This window comes from Lithobates pipiens, unplaced genomic scaffold (assembly GCF_037356315.1).
Source record: "Lithobates pipiens isolate NorthernLeopardFrog02 unplaced genomic scaffold, aLitPip1_a1.2 Scaffold_16, whole genome shotgun sequence".
Lineage (NCBI taxonomy): Eukaryota > Metazoa > Chordata > Amphibia > Anura > Ranidae > Lithobates > Lithobates pipiens.
This window is the reverse complement of record NW_027507748.1, coordinates 214,180,912-214,200,874: the sequence shown is the minus strand read 5'-3', so window position 1 is coordinate 214,200,874 and position 19,963 is coordinate 214,180,912. Positions and strand designations below refer to the sequence as shown.

The following is a 19,963-nucleotide window of genomic DNA, read 5'->3' as shown; positions in this document are numbered from 1 at the left end:
CACACAAAGACCAAGCGTGAATTACAACAACAATCTTTAATCAAACCACTTTCTTTTATATATACAAAAAGGAAAACGACAGTGTAACACTTCCCCTGCCAGAGGGTTCTGTAATGCACGACTAATAAAGGCAAGTCCACATTACTAGATGTGCAGTCTCTGTCCAAAAATGAGGCTCTTCTCTGAAGAGGTGGCTTCTGCATCAGTTCACTGCAGAATCATGGCGTCAACTTGGAAGTGCTGACCAAGAAAATCACGCTGTCTTACTTCTTCTGGGTCTTCTTAATGAGAGCCATTCTCTGTGATACAAACCAGACACAGTCATCAGGAGTAGAGTTAAGATGCATTTATGACCGATTATCTGTACTACGACCACAATTCCAAAAAACAGAATACAGAGGGGATGCTACATCGTGGTAAACATGGCTCTGTCAACTTTTTTGAGACATGTTGCTGACATCAATTTCAAAATGACCTCTTTTTTTTTTTTTTTTTTCTCCATTTAAACATTTGATGTTTTCTATTGTGAATAAAACATTTGCATAGAATGATTTGCAAATCATTGAATTCTGTTTTTATGTCGATTTTACACAGCATCCCAACTTTTTTGGAAATGGGTTTATACATAAATACCAAACAATAGGTATAATGAATGTGCTAGAAATGTGATCATTTTTATAATGTGTGTGTGTGTACAAAAACATTAATAATTTAATATACTGATGAAGAGCAACCAGGGGAAAGCGGTTATGTTCTGTGTGTACTATAGAAGACTCCCAACAGCATGGTCCTTCATCTAATAGACAGGGCAGGATGAGATACCTGCTGAGGCACTAGAGGTAGAAGCGACTCACTTGAAACAATACCGTCCTCCCCCTTAACAGCTGAACTTCACACTCTCAGTCAACATTGACTATTTTTTATCCTTATGCTGCTAGCATTGGTAAATAGGAAAATATATATTTACTTGGTTTTAAACTTTTTTTTTTTTTTTTACATTTCTTCAGTTACTTCCTGGTTCCCAGGCCTAGGAGAGTCTTCAGGAGGGGTTCTCTCAGCTGAGAAAACCCTTCTGCCTGTATGCCCAAGTGGAATTCCAAGAAGTCAATCCTACATGAATACTCAAGATGGGGGGGGGGTGGTGGTATGTTTTTCAAAGTGATATCGCTACAAAATAAAGCATGGCGACATGGATGGGGGAGTTTGCTTTGAATATTAAAAATGAATTAAACGTTTTTGGTTTGTGGTGCTCAGATACAGTGAAGTTCCACTTTAAGCTGCAAAAGACAGTGGAGGGGCAAGTTTTCATTCCGCAGCGCTTCACTTTGCGCCCACTGCAATGTTGACCTGACATATAGCGATTGGTGGGTGGCAAGCTTGCCAAACGCTACACTTTCAAGTCAATGGGAAGCGCAGAAAACGCATTTGTCAGTAAAAATGGAGTTAAAACAACTTGTCTCTGAAGCGTAATCCAAATGTGGATTTGGCTTCAGAGGCAAGGGAGATTTAGACACATGTCTAAATCTACCCTTAATTTACAGTCAGGATTATGTATTTGCTTCTACACAGGGTGGATATAAATCAATGATTAAAAAAAATAAAAAAATAAAAAACAATTATATATTTTTAAATTAAAATCGATTTTTTTTTTTAATCAAATTTATTTTAATAAAATGCTTTTGGAGTAAAAATCAAAAATAGTTTTCTATTTAAGATACATTATTAATTGAGTTTATGCAGCATGAAATTGAGCTTAGTTATGTAGCATGAGGCTTTATATTCTGCAATATTTACAGTTTTTTGTAAACTCATTCAATGAATCCAAGCACTGCAAGCAGAGATAGCATGCACTGCATAGATGCATTCACACAATTTCACAGTAACCAGGAGATAAAACAAAGTTAAGGAATATTCCTTTATCCTATTGTTTTGCAAATCTATGTACACTGCCAACTGTATGATTAAATCGGTTCTGATATTGCTGTTTTACTACCCCGACAGCTTATTATTCTAAATAGGAAACCATCGTTTTGTTTGCAAATATTAAATATTGTAACTGCCAGCAAGAATAAGTCCTCATATTTAAACAGGACCTGTCAATTCAGATCCATCATGGCACCGCCTGTTAGCGGGCATTCACTCACCTGCTGCTGCCACCATGTTGTGTCACTGCCGCATCACCAGCCGTCCCATTAAAGTGAATGGGACTGTCGGTGAGTCAACAGTGGGTCAGAGGAGGAGCTGCTGCAGGACAGAGATGACAGTTGCTCTTTAAAAATTATGATTTAAAGGGAGCTATTTTAATAGTGATTTAAATTGTGATTTAAATCAAATCCACCCTGCTGTAAAGTTCTACAAAAGTCAGGAAAGTTATGAGCCAGTGTTTAAGCTTGAGGCTTTTCCCTTCATGGAGAGTAACACAGTTTAACGTAGTATTCTTTCTTAAGGAGTTTTGTAACCACTATATTCCAGATATGACTGTTTTTTTAAATAAAATATACAGTATATGTCATTTACATATAAACACTTCAGATGTCCAAACAATTCCCTTTTTACCTGTTTGTGGGCCTCAGTTGTGCATGCCTTCTTATAGGGCCTAATCTCTTCTGATCCGAACCCTGGGATCCACATGTTCCATTGTCGCTCTGGGTGGATGACAGAAAAGTTAGTGTCCTGCCTTACACACGCAGAACTGTTGAATTCCTATTTCTATAAAGTTCCTGTCATAAACCAAACTTTTAAACCACATAAATACACAAGTGATTATGACTGTTGCTATGTGGAAGGAATGAAAGTCTTACAGAGATATAAAGCAGCCCATTATTTGGCTTCATGTACATGGGACGCTGTTTAACCTCTCCTGAATGATTTAACTTGACAGCTAAAAACTGGCGTCCAAAATGGTCCATTTAGCCGCATTTGCGCCTAGAAGCATTTGTTAAAATGAAAAATGTCTGTAAACGAAACACTGCTAAACACGAGTTACCGCGTTTAACAGCATTTACAGGCATTTAGTGTTTCAAATGTCTCAGAACATCCGTCTGAACCCATTTTGTTGCATTACAAAAAATGCTTCTAAACTCAACTGCCTAGAAATTACTGAAAACGACCCTGTGTACATGTACTGATAAGATATCATAGAGGAGAGTTCAGGGGCAAATGAAAAAAAATGCCTGTTTACCAGCAGAAGTGTACATAAGGCCTTATGCTTAACGTAATAGCCATGTGTCATTTATTATATAAGCATAATATATAAACACTGTATCATTTAAATTGTATCTAAAGTCAAAACTTTTTTGTAGCTTTGGACAGTGTGGAAGGATTACAACTCCTGTTAACTTTTTATCAAACTGAAAAAAAAAAGTCAACAAGAGTTATCAAATGCATATTATAATTCTGCGCATACACATATTAAAAAAAAAAAAAAAAAAAAAAAAATCAAAAGGTAATACTGCAACAACTAAAAACAGGAGGTTTAACATATGATCTTCTGTACTTGGATTTGTAGACAAGATACATATTAAAAATATGTGAAGAACGTCTTCATGCAATGTGTGTTTCATAGATATATAGTAACTGAATCCTAGGAGTGTGGTCCCTTTCCTTTATAGGTCCTCTGCCAAACTGAATTTTATACAGAGATTTCAGACCATATAAAAATGAGTTGTTTAGGGTTCAGTCACACCATGCAGAACACTGCACACACGTTGCTGATCCCTGAGCAGAAAAAAAATCTGCACGCGATACCAGTGTTGTGTGGTGTGAATAGGGCAAATAGAGAACATTTTTTATTTTTTGTGCCCTTGCAGAACGTGTGCAAAAAACTGACGTCTCTGCACCATGATGTGAACACTTAGTGTTGCTGATAATTTGATGTTGATCATAATCCATGATATCTTTGTTTTAACTAGGTCAAAGGTAATATTGGAAGATTTTCATTATCTAGCTATGACCATTCTAGCAGCTAGGATTATATTATGCAATCGGTTTTCTGGTAGGTTTGGGTACATTCTCAAAAGGTTTGGCCAGCAGAGCTTCTAGGGGGCATTTAGAATTGTAAATCCTAATCAAAAATCTTCAGACAGGTCCCCCAAGTATGAATTACTGCTACACCCTGTGAGGCAGTTGCCACGCACATTTGGGACACAGGCTGCCATTCATGTAAGCATTGTATAACACCTAATGAAGATATGAAAGAGGTATTTATGGATATTTTGGAGGTGAAGAATGCTAGTTTACTATCTTCCCATTTCTCTCTAAGGTCGTGTTCCTATTTGAGCATACAGGGAAATTGGTTGAAAGGCACATTAGATTATTATAAATAGCTAAGATATGTCCATGCATTGTTAATATGCAGATATTTTTTAATGTAGTCATAGTAGGGATGTCTTTGTTTCATGAAGGAGGCCATGAAATGTTTGATTTTACACATGTACCATTCCTTGTTGGGGAGACTGGACTTGTCTTGCAGATATTCTCTTGGGAGAACACACTGGAGTGTGCAAATGCCTGCTATCCTGATAACTACTTTGTTTCACACCGTTTTATGGGGATTGTCCAAACGTTTTTTATACAGGAAAGCAATGTACAAAAAACGGGGCACAATAAAGGAGAGTGAGTAAAGTGGCAAAACAAAACATACAACATAGTTAAATCGCCAATTGCATTGCAAGATACTCTGGTAGGGGGAGTCAATTGGTATTGCAAAACAGTGATGAAATGGTATCTGGCCAAAGAACTAGTGTAATATATCCGTCAACGAGGAAAGGCTAGGAAAATTCTCTCATGGTCCGGTGTCTTATCATATAAGGTCCCCCATCAGATAGCGTCCGCTGTGTACTGCGCATGCGCAGTACACAGCAACACAGATTCCGAAAATAGCCGAGGATGAACGGCGCCTGCGCACTGAGTCCAGGTTCTAGCCCCACCATCCAAGTGGACATAGAGTTAGAATAAAAAAGAGCCGAGTGCAGCGAGGCCGAGCCCGAAGCATGGCGAGCAAAGCTCGCCCACGAGGGGCCGTCTAATTTTCACAGCCCTATGTCCGCTTGCATGGTGCGGCTACCACCTCCACTCACGGCGCAGGCGCCGTTCAGCTTTGGAAATTTTCCGAAGTTTCTTCTGCCCCGTACTGTGCATGCGCAGTACGGGGCGGACGCTATATGATGGCCGGACTGAATATGCCAGAACACCGGCCAGGTTACAGCATCTACATGCAGACACATTGAGAGAAGGGTACGGTCTATGTTCACCTGAGCGTTGCATCCAAGGATCACATATTTTTAGAAACTTGCCATGGCTATCATTGAAGTTGGAGGTGAGTTTCTCATGCATCATAGTTCTTATTAGCCTATTTTATTTATTTTTCCGAAAGCCCATGGTGTGTGTGAAACACAAAAACAAGCAAAAACTCAAAAACTTCACCCGGTGCCAAAAAATGTGCACACACATAAAGAGCGAAACACAAAAACAAGCAAGGGTGTACACAAGCCCTCTAAAATCAGAGGGCCTTGCCCTGATCCCCTGAGGGCATTAGGCTCCAGACGGGGACTGGGGTACTTTACACTTGGTCCATCTGGCTGAAGCTAGACAGGACCCTTTCTCTGGAGGGTCGGCCGAAGCAGACCCACCTAAGTACTTGGTGGGGCTCCCCCGAAGGGAGACCCCATGAAAGAGGGCAAATTAATCCAGAAGGCCATGTCCACCCCCTCCCAAGACTTTCATGACAGGCCCGAGGACCTACACCCTACCAGTCACACGTGCAAAAACCGTGTACAAACATAAAAATACAAAGTGACAAACAAGGGCTTAAATAAAAGAAAGAGGTGGAGAAGGAAGTGGAGAGGAGAGTGAAAAAATAGGATTTTTGTACTTGCCGTAAAATCCTTTTCTCTGACATTCATTGACAGACACAGCAGCTCTTCTTGACCTTATGGTTATATATCGCTCCTTTAGGAGAGGGTTAGGCAGAAATGTGTTAAAAACAGCAACACTTGCACAGTACAGCCCAGAGAGCAGTCCTACTGGCTAAAGCCTCTCACACTGCATCCAGCAGCTCAGTTCGTCAAAAGCAGTACAAACATAAATAGGAGGGGTGGGTGCTATGCCCGTCAATGAACTTCAGAGAAAAGGATTTTATGTTGAGTACAAAAATCCTATTTTCTCTATCGTTCATTGATGGACACAGCAGCTCTTGACCTTAGGGACGTCCCCAAGCAATGTCAAAGAAACGACAGGTGGGAACAGCAAACAACAATAACTCCACCCATAACAACCAGAGGTCCTCAACGGAGGAGTTGCAACTTTAAACATCCGCCTGCAAAACCTTGTGGCTGAAACAAGCATCCGAAGATGCGCTCACATCAACCTTGTAAAATTTTGTGAAAGTGTGAACGGGCGACCAGGTCGCCGCCTTACACAAATGGGAAATAGACGCTTGATATCGGAAAGTCCAAGAGGCACCAACTGCCCTGGTAGAATGTGCTGAGACAGGAAAGGGAGGCGCCCATCCCGTTATGGCATAAGCCTGAACCACAATCTTTCTGATCCACCGAGAAATGGTGGCCGATGTGACCGCCAGTTCCTTCAACGGACCAGCCACCGATACAAACAGCAAGTCCGACCTCTGAAAAGGAGCTGTAGCAGACAGATAAACCCGCAGAGCCCGGACTACATCCAAGAAATGCAAAGCCACCTCTTTGGGGTGTGATGGCTGAGGACATAAGGATGGAAGCACAATGTCCTCATTTAGATGAAAGGCCAAAAAAACCTTGGAAGAAACTAAGGCTGCGGATGCAGCACCGTCTTATGCTTGTGGAGGATCAAGTAGGGAGACTTGCAAGACAAGGCCACCAACTCAGAATCCCTCCTGGCAGATGTAATGGGCACTAGAAAAACTACTTTCTGAGAGAGTGTCAATAAGGGAATCTCCCTAATGTTTTCAAATGGCAGTTTCTGAAGCACCAGATTCAAACAACATGGAGTTACTGGTGGTCGAACCAGAGGGGCCACATGTCGAACCCCCCTGAACAAGCGTACTCACCAATGAATGAGTCGCCAAGGGACGCTGAAAAAAGATAGCCAAAGCTGATCTGCCCCTTAAAGAGGAAGTAAACCCTGATGGGTTTACTTCCTCTTTGTCTCCCTGCAAAGGTAAAGCATAATGGGCTACTATGCATCGCATAGTAGCACATTATGTGTCACTTACCTGACACAGGAGCCAGCGATGTCACCGCTGTCCCCTGTAGCACGGAGTATCCATCTTCTTCCGGGTATCGCTGCTCCGGCCACTCACAGCGCCGGAGCAGCGATGACGTCACTTCCGCGCATATCGCCGTTAGCAGTGGCATGCTCAGTGTGCCTGCGCACCGCTGTCTACAACGCATGAGCTGTAGACAGCAGTGCCTGTCTTTTTGCAAATATCTCCTAAACCGTGTAGGTTTAGGATATATTTCATGGACCTACAGGTAAGCCTTAACCTAGGCTTACCTGTAGGTCAAAGTAGTCTGTAAGGGTTTACAACCACTTTAAATGGTGCTTAATGCAAGTTTCTGATTCACTCCTCGCTGCAAAAACAGCAGTATCCTGGAAACTGAATATGTACGTGGACGCCACCCCATCTCCTCACACATAGAGATGTAGGCCTTCCATGTATGATGATGAATCTTCAGAGAAGATGACTTCCATGCCCTCAACATAGTGGATATTACCAAATCCGACAGACCTCAGTCCCTTAGCACCTGGCTTTCAACAGCCATGCCGTTAAAGCCAGTGACGGTAAAGCAGGATGAAGTGCTGGACTTTGCGACAGAAGGTCCTCTTGCATCGGCAGTCGCCAACATTCGTACTACGTCAGCGTAGTACCTTTCCGGCGTTGGTACAGGCAATATCACCCCACGCAACAGCAGGTCCTGTCCCAAACAGGGCCTCCCGACGAGCTGGAAGAAGATGAAGGTTGGAGGGAAAAAATCTGTTTGCTGGACAAGAAAGAAACTCCATCTTGTACCCTGAGGAAACCAGTTCGCACACCCACTGGTCAGAAAGTAGAGAGGTTCACTGGGCTGCAAACTCCCGAAGATGACCCCCCCACCTTCGTGTGGTAACAGATTTGCTGGCAGACTTGTTTGACTTGCGAAACCAGGGATGCTTTTGTCCCTCAGCAGACACCTTGTCGGACTGGGAACGCTTACCTGCCAACCCGGGCAGACAAAAAATCCCCGTCTGAGAGGAAAAGGAGGGCCCTTGCCTACGGCGTGGCTCCTTCCCTTTTCTGGACTGTGGGAGTAACGTACTCTTACCCCCAGTAACATTCTTAATGTCATCCAGCGAGGCTCCAAATAGCCTCTCCCCCTGGAAGGGCAAGTCTGCCAGTGCTGTCTTAGATGCCGCATCACAGACATACTTAAGGCCCTGCACCAGCTCCACGCAGACCGGGGAAGCCTGTTGCTTCTCCAATTCACAGTGCAACAATTTAGCCCATTCAGCAAGCGTCTGTGATACCAGGCCCGTGGCTAACACTGGCCGTAATCCTGACCCCACCATGGTAAACATGGACCGGGCAACCGCCTCGACCCTTCTGACGGCAGGGTCTGTGAAAGCAGGAGTACCTTCCAAATTGTGGTTACCTAATTTAACCTGTCAACAATCGGAGATGTCCATTTCTTCAGGAGACTCTCCTCAAAGGGGTAACGAACCACCATGCGCTTTGGGACTGAAAAGGCCCGCTGCGGTTTTCCCCACTCCTTGTAAATAAACGTAACAAAATAAGTTGGGTAAGGAAACACCTTAGCCGTGCAAGTCGGCTTGTGGGACCCGAAAGGAACTGACACCTCTGTAGATTCCCCCCGCCTTATCCTCCATTTTTAGGGTATCCTGCACCACTGTAATAAGCGCTCCTACAATCGCCTTTTCCTGCGCTGACCCGGACACGGAGTCATCCTCACTGTCCGAATGGGGCTGGACGCATTCCAAAGACAGACCCATCACCCGAGCAGCACGGGGTGGTTGCCGGCCATGGCACATTGTGACACAGACAGCAGTAGCCCGGTCATATGTGTGCCCCGGAGCATATAGCTCACCGGTCACCCCTGGATTAGATGGCCAACCCTGGGATTTGCATCTGCCCTCCCCATTTGGGAGTAGCATAGCGCCTCCTCTGACAACTAAGAACAGATATTACACTTTGTCTTAGCCAAAAGGCAGAGAAGCAAAGTTATTAGCGTTTCCCCAACTTCAGCAAAATTAATAAATGGTTATCTCCAGGGTTTGCAAAGCAGCCAAAAACACAAACCCCACCAGCTTCCTCTCATTCAAAGTTAGGGATAGAACTGGCTCATGGAGCACCTGTTAACTACTTTTTTAGCCCACCAAGAAAAGCTTTCGTCGTCTAAGGTCAGCCATAGGCTGAGCGTTTTTTTTTTCCTGCAACCCAAAGAAAATCGTTTGATTCCCTCCATAAACACAGCCCGTGTTGATGGGGAAATTCCTCCTGCGAAGCAATAATCCCTGTGTGGGGAGCCATCCAGGCCGGGAGAACACATTAATCATTGCTATCTGCTATAACAGTCGCTAGCAATAATTGCATGTAAAATCCAATAGAGTGGTTGTACCCAATGGATCGTTTAATGTGGGTACATTTAGCCTGCCCATATATGGTTCCTGCTGAACCTTCCGAGATTCAAACTGTCTATGGCCAGCTTAAAAGGGAAGCTACAGTTATGTGGGCTAAATTAAAGTGGTTGTTAAGCCACTTCTATAAAATGCTCCCATCCTCTCTGCAATATAACAATAAGTACCCATGTGCCTGTGTTATATAATAAAATATGCTTATCTGTACCGATAACACAGCCTGTTCCTGAGCTTAAGTGCCTCCTCTCTCCTCTCCTTGGCTGACAGTTCCAGTGGGCAGGGCCGAGTACTGCCGCTGATGGGGAGGGGAGGAGGGGAGGGAGGAGGGGAGAGAGAACCGAGGAGTCACATGACTGCAGGGAGCCGCTGTGTTATCGGTAAAAAAAAAAAAAAAAAAAAGAAGAGGGGCGAGTTCTCTGTGTCCCATGATGCACTCAAAAGGATTTTACAGGTAAGTATGACGAAAAATACTATTTTCTTTTTCATAGATCATGAGACACAGAGTCAGGCTAATATTCATTACCTGCTGGGACGTCCCAGAGCAATAGCCTTGAGTGGAGAGAGACACCCAGCCAATCACTATCCATCAGAACTTATACGGCAGCCCGCAGTACACTCCGGCTGAAAGCCGAATCCTCAGCTACTTGAACATCCACTTGATAACATTTTGTGAACGTATGCACTGAAGACCATAGTTACATAGTTAGTAAAGTTGAATAAAGACACCAGTCCATCCAGTTCAACCTGAGTGAGTGTGGGTGTGTGTCTAGAATTGTCCCTAACCCTGTACATCGCACACTCACATTAGTCCCTACCCTCAATCCAAGGTCCCCATTCATATTCTAGGGCCAATTTTGGACAGAAGCCAATTAACCTACCAGCATGTCTTTGGAGCGTGGGAGGAAACCAGAGTACCCGTGGGAAACCCACGCAGGCACAGGGAGAACATGCAAACTCCAGGCAGGTAGTGTCGTTGGTGGGAATTTGAACCAGCGATCCTTTTTACTGCTAGGCGAGAGTGCTACCCACTACACCACTGTGCTGCCCTTAACAGGTAGCAGCCTTACAAATCTAAGCCACAGATACTTGATGGTGAAAAGCCCAGGAGGTTCCTACACCCCAGGAAGAATGAGCTCTCACCCTAAAGGGAGGAGCTTTATGTTTCAGACCGTAGGCCTGAATGATCAATTGATGGACCCAATTTGCAATGGAAGCTGCCTGCCCCTTCTTGGGTCCGTTTGGTAAAACAAAAATTAGTCTGATCCTCGGATCTCCGCAGATCTAGACAAACCTTTACTGCCCGGGCAACATCCAATGAATGCAGTCTCTCTTCCGCCGAGCGAGGCTGACAGAAAAAAAGAAGGCAAAATAATGTCCTGATTTGAATGAAAGGCCGACGCCACTTTTGGCAAAAAGGATGGAACAGGTCGTAATACAGCTCTGTCGTGGTGAAGGATAAAGTATGGTTCCCTGCACCAAAGGGCCACCAACTCCGACACCCTTCTAGCTGAAGCGATGGCCATCGGGAAGGCTAGCTTGCGTGACAGCAAGTCTAATGGAATTTCCTTGATAGGTTCAAATGGTTGTTTCTGTAACACAGACAGCACCAAGTTCAAGTCCCAAGGACACATAGGTGACCTAATGGGAGGGAAGCAAATGAGTCGCCCCCTGCATAAAGGTTCGGACTAACGAATGGGATGCTAAAGGCCTTTGGAAGAATACTAACAAGGCCAAAATCTGACCTCCGATTGCACTCAAAGCCAATCTGATTTCCACAGCCGACTGTAGAAAAGAAAGAATTCTCCCAATCACGTATTTCTGAGGATGAAATTTTTTGGCTTCACACCAAGCAATATAAGTCTTCCAGACCTTATGATAAATCTTCCTAGTGACAGCTTTTCTAGCATTCACTAGGGTAGACACTAGTGGTCCTGAGATGCTGTCAAATTTAAAGACTGTAAATCGGGGTGGAATATAGGACCCTGAGACAGTAGATCGGGGCAACGTGGAAGCGCCCATGGCCCGTCTATTGTCAGTCTCGCAATCTCCGTGAACCAGGGCCTTCTGGGCCAAGTTGGTGCCACCAGAATGACTGGAACCACCTCTCTCCGAATCCTGCACCACAAATGTGGAAGGAGAGGACACAAATTGCTGTAGCTTATTGTTGAACCTGGATGCCAATAGGTTGACCTCTGGCCATCCCCAATGCTGGAAAATTAGCTGGAACACCTCTGGGTTTAGGGACCTGGGCAGATCTGCTGGCAGCTGAGATAATCTGCCTTCCAGTTCTCTACTTCTGGGATATGGACTGCCGATGGAATCGGCACATGTCCCTCTGACCAGGCTAGTATGTGGTTCACCTCAACAAATGAAAACGGAACAAAAATGTGAGGGAGGGAAGTTTACCCACCTAAACTTTCGCTTTCCTCAGGGCTTTGCCTGTCTGTTAAAGCCCCAACCCCCTCACTCTATTGGCAAGCTGTATTGGCTGAGAGACAAAGCCTCCCATCAATCTTTTCCCTTTCCTATGCAGTTCCACACATTACACTCATTCACACACTCTTTGGCGCCCTCTGCTGACCTTTTCTAAATCAGAAACACAATTCCATTCCCAGCCCAGAATAATAAACTTTAAAATTTTCACACTACGCTAAACTCAGCACTGGATAAATGTTCACCCTCACTATTACCCAGTACAGCCCCAACCCACACTAGATTCTCCCGACTCATCACCTCCTAATCTCACTGACACCTGGAGCCTTAAGTTCCCATTTGATCGAGCATACTCCTGTTTCTCGGCCACTCTTAACATCATGTCCCGCATAGATTTCATACTCATATCCAATACCCTTGTCCCAAGATTATTGAGAGCTGAGTTTTCTGCTGGACTACTCTCCGACCATAGCCCTTTATTGTACTAGCCTTTCTGTCCCGTTGGACAAACCAACCGGTACGTGGCACTTGAATCCGTTCTGGCTCACCCTGTTGCCGGAGGATGATGAGCTTGGTAACAGTTGGAGAACCTATTTCTTAGAGAATGACGGATCTGCATCCTCAGACATAGTATGGGAAGCCTTTAAATTACACGCATGCCTAACGCTGACCTCCTGCATCAACAGGCTGAAGGCTAATTCAGTAGCTGCACTAGGGCGAGCAATGCGGGATCTGTCCTCCTCTCAGCAGGGTTACACGTTAGACCCCTCTCCTGCTGGGGCTGCCCAATTCAAGCTACAAACGAGGGTGGCCAATCAGCTACAGCACGAGATGGCCAGGAGAAAACTTTTCTTTGCCAGACAAAAATTGTTTGAACATGTAGAGAGAGCAGGCAAACTGCTGGCCTACCTAGTACATAGCGAAGATAGACCCCCACTGTCATTTCACTTACTGGCCCTAATGGGGAAAAGATCACAGAACCCCAAGCTGTCACTACCAAATTCAGGGACTTCCTTACTCAGCTTTACAAGTCCCAGGTCTCCACCACAGAAGCCCAATTAGAAGATCTACAACTCACCTTCCCGCAGCTAGATGACACCGAAATGGCTATGCTAGACGCACCCCTTACACTAGATGAAATAACCAGGGCAATTGCGAGCTTCGTCAGATCCAAGGCCCCAGGGTCAGATGGGTTACCCATAGAATTTTACGCCCAATACAGTGAGATACTTACCAAGTTATTATCCCTCTATAACCACCTATTCGATAGCTTCACCCTACCTCCATCAAGGCGGTTATTATACTCATACGTAAACCGAGCAAGGACCTGGGTCTCCCGGAATCTTACAGGCCCATATCACTCCTCCAGGTAGATATAAAGATTCTGCCCAAAGTACTTGCCCTCTGTCTTAACCAGGTGAAATTAACCCTGATCCATGCAGACCTAGCTGGATTTATGTCGGGAAGTAACACCTCCTTCAAACTCAGAAAATGATATATTAACTTACAAGCGACACATACTAATGTTGGGTCCCAGGTGGTGGTGGCTTTGGACACTGCCAAAGCATTTGACTCAGTGGAGTGGAGATACCTTTGGGGATGCTTACGCAGCTTTGGTTTTGGACCTAATTTTATTAAGTGGGTTAATTTATTATATTTGGCACCCAAGGGTAAAGTAGTGGCCAATGGGACAACCTCCCAGACATTTGACTTATCCAAAGGCACCAGGTAGGGCTGCCCACTGTCTCCGCTTCTTTACGCCCCTTGCAATTTCCATTAGAGAAGACTCCGAGATCCAGGGTCTCTGCCTTGGATCCCTAACTGAAAAAATTAGCTTATATGCAGATGACACACTACTATATCTGGCCAATTCCACCACATCTCTCCAGAAGGCATTACATACAATTGAGTTTTTTGGTCACTTCTCCGGCCTCAATATTAATTGGGAGAAATACCAAATACTACCAATGGACAGCTTCCCCTCTCCCAAGCTACAGTAGCAATTACCACTCCAGCGAGTAAACACTATCAAATATCTTGGAGTACTGGTGAATAGGACACCGGCTAACTAAATACCCCTGAACACAGAAACCCTTTTTAATAAAAAAAAAATCTAAAACTCAAGTGTGGGCAAGACTGCCACACGGTGTATAGGGCTTCATTAATTAATTACTACTCAAAATATTATACATGCTTTGGCACACACCTGTATATTTCCCTTAAAATTCTTTAAATCAATGGAGGCCATACTCAGGACATTCATTTGGGGTTCCAATAGACATAAGCTGGCCTGGAGAGTCCTTAAGAACCCTACTGATCTGAGCGGAACAGCCCTCCCTGTCCTGAATCTCTATTACCTCACATTTCAACTGTCTCAGCTATACCACATAGATTCAGATTCCTCACGCTCCTTTGCCCACAGTGGGTGCAACTGACCACAGATCCACTTACTGCAATAGCAGTGGGTAACAGCAGGAATAACTCTAAAAGAGATTGTGGGTCCCTCCTGTACCAATATAGGCGCATGTGGGAAATTGCCACTAAAATGTTGACAGGCAGGGAGAGAGGACAAAAGGAGAGCTGCGGATGACAGAGGCTCGTAAACTGACCACGGTGTCAGGGCTCAGCAGACACGTTAAACTGTGGTCAGTTTACAGGGGGGAGGCAGAACTACGCAGGATTAGCCAGGTATTTCAGGTGATACAAATTACACAGCACAAGCGCTTTGCTGTTTAACATGCTTTAAGGGAACAGGATCATTATTTTTTTGGGGGGGGGGGGGGGGGTAACAAACGTTTTCGTATCCCTGGGATTCCTAATTTTTGGGGGAGTGTATAGTGTCCATTTTTTTTATTTTGGGTCCTGTATTCCCCTGAGATCTTTTATTTTCATACCTATATGGAGCATTTTAAAGCAATAGAATATCCTGGGTAGGATGTTCATTGAAACATGATTCAGTCTCCCAAAGGAGGCAGTGTTGGAGCCCATTTGTCTAAGTCTTCAGATAATTTTTAAACAGGGAATGATGTAGGTTAAGGGTCAGATATTTTTCTAGATATGGTAGGGAAATGGATTCGCAAAGATTGTAGGCTTTAATAAGTGCAGTTGGATCTGGAAAGGACTACAATGCCAAATACAGGTCATGCAAAAATAAAATATCATGCATGTCATTAGAAATTATATATTCTGACATCTTAAGCTCCAGCATGATTCCAAACAGGAGTACAAAAAGCAAAATATACCTAGATGAAGCTGAACATCTTTAACTTCCAATGTGTTTGATCTACGATGTCGGGCTAGCTGGCAAGCTGCAGAGACCACGTTCTCAATGAAATCATCTGCTATCTGCAGCAGCATCTGGAGTGGGAGAAATGATCATGAGTCACCAAGCCATTTAAATTCAGAACAGTGTCGAGTTGCATTTTTGAATGTCTTACCTCCTCTACATCTTCATCTAACTGTTCATTTGGATCAACTTCTCTGACCAAATCATGAAGCTTTTTCTTGGTCAATACCTGAAAATTAGTAACAAGAGTTAAAAACATACATATAAAATAGCATATTAAATAAACTGACAAATCCTGTTAAATAGAATGTTCTAACAGGAGACCATTCTGCACTGATTACTTTACCTCTGCTCTTGATGATGCAGCAATGCCTAAAGCTTTTACAGTTCTATACTCAGAATATCCACTGACTGCCTTTACCATACATAGTCAAACAAAGAGGCTTTAAACATCTGATTTAACAGACCGCTATCACAATAAACCATGAGGTGTGCATATATATGAGGTACAGAAATGAAAAGGCACAAACTTAAGAGTAACTGGCTAGCTGTAGCACACATTACTACAAAAGGGGCATAGTCAAAATTAAACTTTTAATTTAGTTTTTTTCCTGTTAGCTGTTACAGTTCAAGGTTTTCCTAATTTGGTCAAATGACTGCTTCACTCGGCACAACTACTGTTGCCCAATTCAAATGACAATCATCTGAGTTCCATGAATACCTAGAGTCCAGAATTTATAAGCTTGTCTAATAGTTCAGGAAAAAAAAGTAGGCAGCGTGCTAAAGTTACACTCTGCGAAGCCAATTGGAGGGAAGGGACACAGAAACAGAGCTGAGACTGTCAATAATATAAACATCATGTAGTATCAGCCATATACAGTCTTCCCCAAAGCACCGCCCCCATGTTGAGGGCATGCGGCCTGGTAAGGCTCGGGGTGGGGGGTGGCGCTCGCTCATCCTCACCCCCTTTCCTGACCGGCCGGGCTGCATGCTCGGATAAGGGTCTGCTATGGATTTTGGGGGGACCCCCATGCCGTTTTTTTGGCATAGGGGTTCCCCTTTATACCAGGTGATTGGGCTAGCGAAGTGTCAATCTCACCGCTGTAGGCGGCGACATTGACCTTTCTTCGCTAGTCCCGTCTACCTGGAGCCACGTTCAATATGAACAGACTTTTCTCTGTGTGTGGCCAAGTCCGTTCATTTCAAAAGTCCAGCGGACTAGCACACAGATGGGCAGATTGTCCGGCGGACAATTTTGAGTCAAAACTTCTTTGTAAATCCGCTGGACTTTTGGGAAGAAAAAGTCAGCCGAAGCCCATACACGGGTGGATTGTCCGGACTCCGATCGTGTGTACGCGGCATAAGTGAACTTCTCTCCTTTTATCTGCTTTCAGGTGTGTGATTTTTATATTGCCCACACCTGTTACTTGCCCCAGATGAGTATAAAGGAGCGTCACATACTTGAAACAATCTTATTTATCCACAATTTTGAAAGGGTGCCAAGAATTTTCATCAGTCGATTTTTGGAATTTTGTGTGACATGATGTCCAATTTGCTTTTTTTCCTCCTTTTTTTGTTTTGTTCCAATACAAAGGGAATAAACATGTGTATAGAAAAACATGTGTTACTGCAATCATTTTCTGTGAGAAATACTTGATTTTCTGGAAACATTTCTGGGGTGCCAACAATTGCGGCCATGACTGTATGCAGCCCACCTTCCCATATTTATATATTTACCAAGCTACATTCCTATGCCACTCTGCTTTAGCATCCTCATCTGTTAAAGCTCAGATGTGGACTGGGGTCAGAACTTATATCATGCCACACATGTTCAGGCTCAGTAATTGGCCACTGGGGACTAAGTGCTGTTACAGGGGAGGACATGTACTTTGAAAGCCTGTCCTAACAATGAGGGCTCCAGCAGCGAAAAAAGGTGGTCAGGGAGTGCTCAGGTAAGTATACATTTCTGAGTAGGCTAAAGGCAAAGTGTCAATGTCCCTTAAACAGTGCTTCTTGAAACTTACATTTAGATGAGACATCTGATGCAGGACATGAGGGGAACAGAAGGTATTCCTTGTCTTCAACAATTCCAGCAGTGATTTAACATAAGATATATTACCTGGTTGGCATCTGGACTTGCTCGCCCTCCTCCTGGTGTTGTTCCAGGTACTTTGCTTCCTGCAGTGCTGTTGGCCACAGTTTGCTCTTGCTTCACAGTGGCTGAGGCAGACATGGCAGAGGAAGTTGAAAAGTTAGACAGGTTGATGAGTGTGGAAGCTCCGAACTGGTTCATAATCTGGAGTGCTTTACCCCTCAGCTCACCCAACCGGGACACGTCAGCACGCTGTTTTGGGGTGTGGGGCCCAGGCCCGAGAAGCTGTAAAAATAGCAAAAAATGAAAAGAGAAAATGACAATACAGAGTACCCTTTTGTACAGAAGCTAAACTCTAGGGGCTGCAAGGATTACCTACTCTTTTACACCCCTTTCACACCAGGGCGTTTTGCAGGCGCTATTGCGTTAGAAATAGCGCCTGCAATCCGCCCTAAAGAAGCTGCACCATTGTGTGTACTGTGAAAGCCCCGAGGGCTTTCCCACTACAGCACTGCTCTGGCCGGACGTCAGACAAAAGTCCTGCCAGCAGCTTCTTTGGAGCGGTGTGTTTACCGCTCCTCCACCGCTGCTCCCCATTGAAATCAATGGGGCAGCACTGTAATACCGCCGGCAAAACGGCGCTATTGCGGCATATTGCCGGCGGTTTTAACCCTTTCGCGGCCGCTAGCGCCCGAAATGCCCGCAAATCCAGCTGTAAAACGCCGCTAAAAATAGCGGCGTTTTACCGCCGATGCAAAGGGCGGTGTGGTGTGAAAGGGGTCTTAGTCTAGGGAACACAAAAGCACCTTTACTTACCCAATCCTCCACATCCCTCTGCTCAGGTAATAGCCTGTCCTTTGGTGTTAGGGCTATGGTCTCTGCATCAGCCTTGATGACCTCCAGGGCTGATCACTGAAATGCAGGGGAGAAGAAGCTGCATGGGGAGGGAGCCAGGGAAAGTGGAGGATCAGGTAAGCAAAACTGCAGCCCCCCTCATTGTAAATGAGCAATTATTGCCTGCCGTGCCTGCCGCCCCACTGTAAGGGAGGACTTTTCCATTTCCCAGAGTTCAGCTTTAATTTTTGCAAGAAACAAACATACTTTAAATAAGATTTTTTTGTGTTCTGGTACATTAGCTATCATCTGGGCCCATAAGAACGCAACACAAATCGATGCAATCAGGAACTGACACACCCAATTTGCTTAACCACTGAACACATTTATGTAGCCAAACTACACAGATTAGGAGTTTAAAATCAGCAGAAAGGAAAGAAGGTAGCATCAAACTTCAGATGGTAAGTTGTGGAGTTGCTGGTTGACTCAAAGATTCAAATATAACCAACCCCTCCTTTTGTGTGTTACTTTTCTTTGAACATACGTGTTCCTTGCTATTACTTTACATATTTAAAAATCAATTAAAGATTTAAAAAATTATATTTACACAAAATGAAAGGAAGGTTGGTGTTCTGTCAACATCAAATCTGTTAACTTCTACTTATGCATGTTTGATATTGAGAGCAAGTATGTGACTGGCTACTGCTACCTGCTTACACAAATAAGGTTAATGGATTCAGTCCTTCCCAATATGTTTGGAGAAAATTGTAAACACCATACACCAATCTCCCTCTTGAATCTAATGAAAAACAGAGGAAACTTTTACAGGAATGATCTCAGTTAAACACTTGCCATCCAAGCCAATTCTGCCATTTCTCACCTACATGTACAGTGCCTTGAAAAAGTTTTCATACACTTGAAATTTTCCACATTTTATCATGTTACAACCAAAAACATAAATGTATTTTATTGGGATTTTATGTGATAGACCAACATAAAAGTGGCACGTAATTGTGAAATGGAAGGAAAAAGATAAATGGTTTTCAATTTTTTTTACAAATAAATGTGTGAAAAGTGTGGTGTGCATTTGTATTCAGCCCCCTGTGTCAATACTTTGCAGAACCACCTTTCCCTGCAATTGCAGCTGCAAGTCTTTTTGGGGATGTCTCTACCAGCTTTGCACATCTAGAGAGTGACATTTTTGCCCATTCTTCTTTACAAAATAGCTCAAGCTCTGTCAAATTGGATGGAGAGTGTCTGTGAACAGCAATTTTCAAGTCTTACCACAGTTTCTCGATTGGATTTAGGTCTGGGCCATTCTAACACATGAATATGCTTTGATCTAAACCATTCCACTGTAGCTATGGCTGTATGTTTGTTTAGGGTCGTTGTCCTGCTGGAATATGAACCTCCGCCCCAGTCTCAAGTATTTTGCAGACTATAACAGGGTTTCTTCTAAGATTGCCTTGTATTTTGCTCCATCTTTTTATCAACTCTGACCAGCTTCCCTGTCCCTGCTGAACAAAAGCATCCCCACAACATGATGCTGCCAGGTTTCATGGTGGGGATGGCAAGTTCAGGGCGATGTTGCAGTGTTTTCCACCAAACACAGTGTTTTGCTTTTAGGCTAAAAACTGCAATTTTGGTTTCATCTGACCAGAGCACCATCTTCCACATGTTTGCTGGGTCCT

At 44.0% G+C, this 19,963-nt stretch overlaps 1 protein-coding gene across 5 annotated transcripts in view; it reads right to left on the bottom strand.

Annotated features, from left to right (window-relative positions):
- Positions 1-17: 17 nt before the first annotated feature.
- The window catches only part of TAF12 (TATA-box binding protein associated factor 12), a 40,445-nt gene continuing 20,499 nt past the window's right edge, over positions 18-19,963 (bottom strand). For all 5 annotated transcript variants that reach the window (XM_077480997.1, XM_077480995.1, XM_077480998.1 and 2 more), the window contains 5 exons: positions 17,466-17,723; positions 15,498-15,575; positions 15,303-15,417; positions 2,557-2,645; positions 18-299 (listed from right to left, as the gene is read on the bottom strand). In XM_077480997.1, the coding sequence (XP_077337123.1) occupies positions 264-299; positions 2,557-2,645; positions 15,303-15,417; positions 15,498-15,575; positions 17,466-17,639 (492 nt within the window). In that variant the 5' untranslated portion in view covers positions 17,640-17,723 and the 3' untranslated portion in view covers positions 18-263. The remainder of the gene's footprint in view (positions 300-2,556; positions 2,646-15,302; positions 15,418-15,497; positions 15,576-17,465; positions 17,724-19,963) is intronic.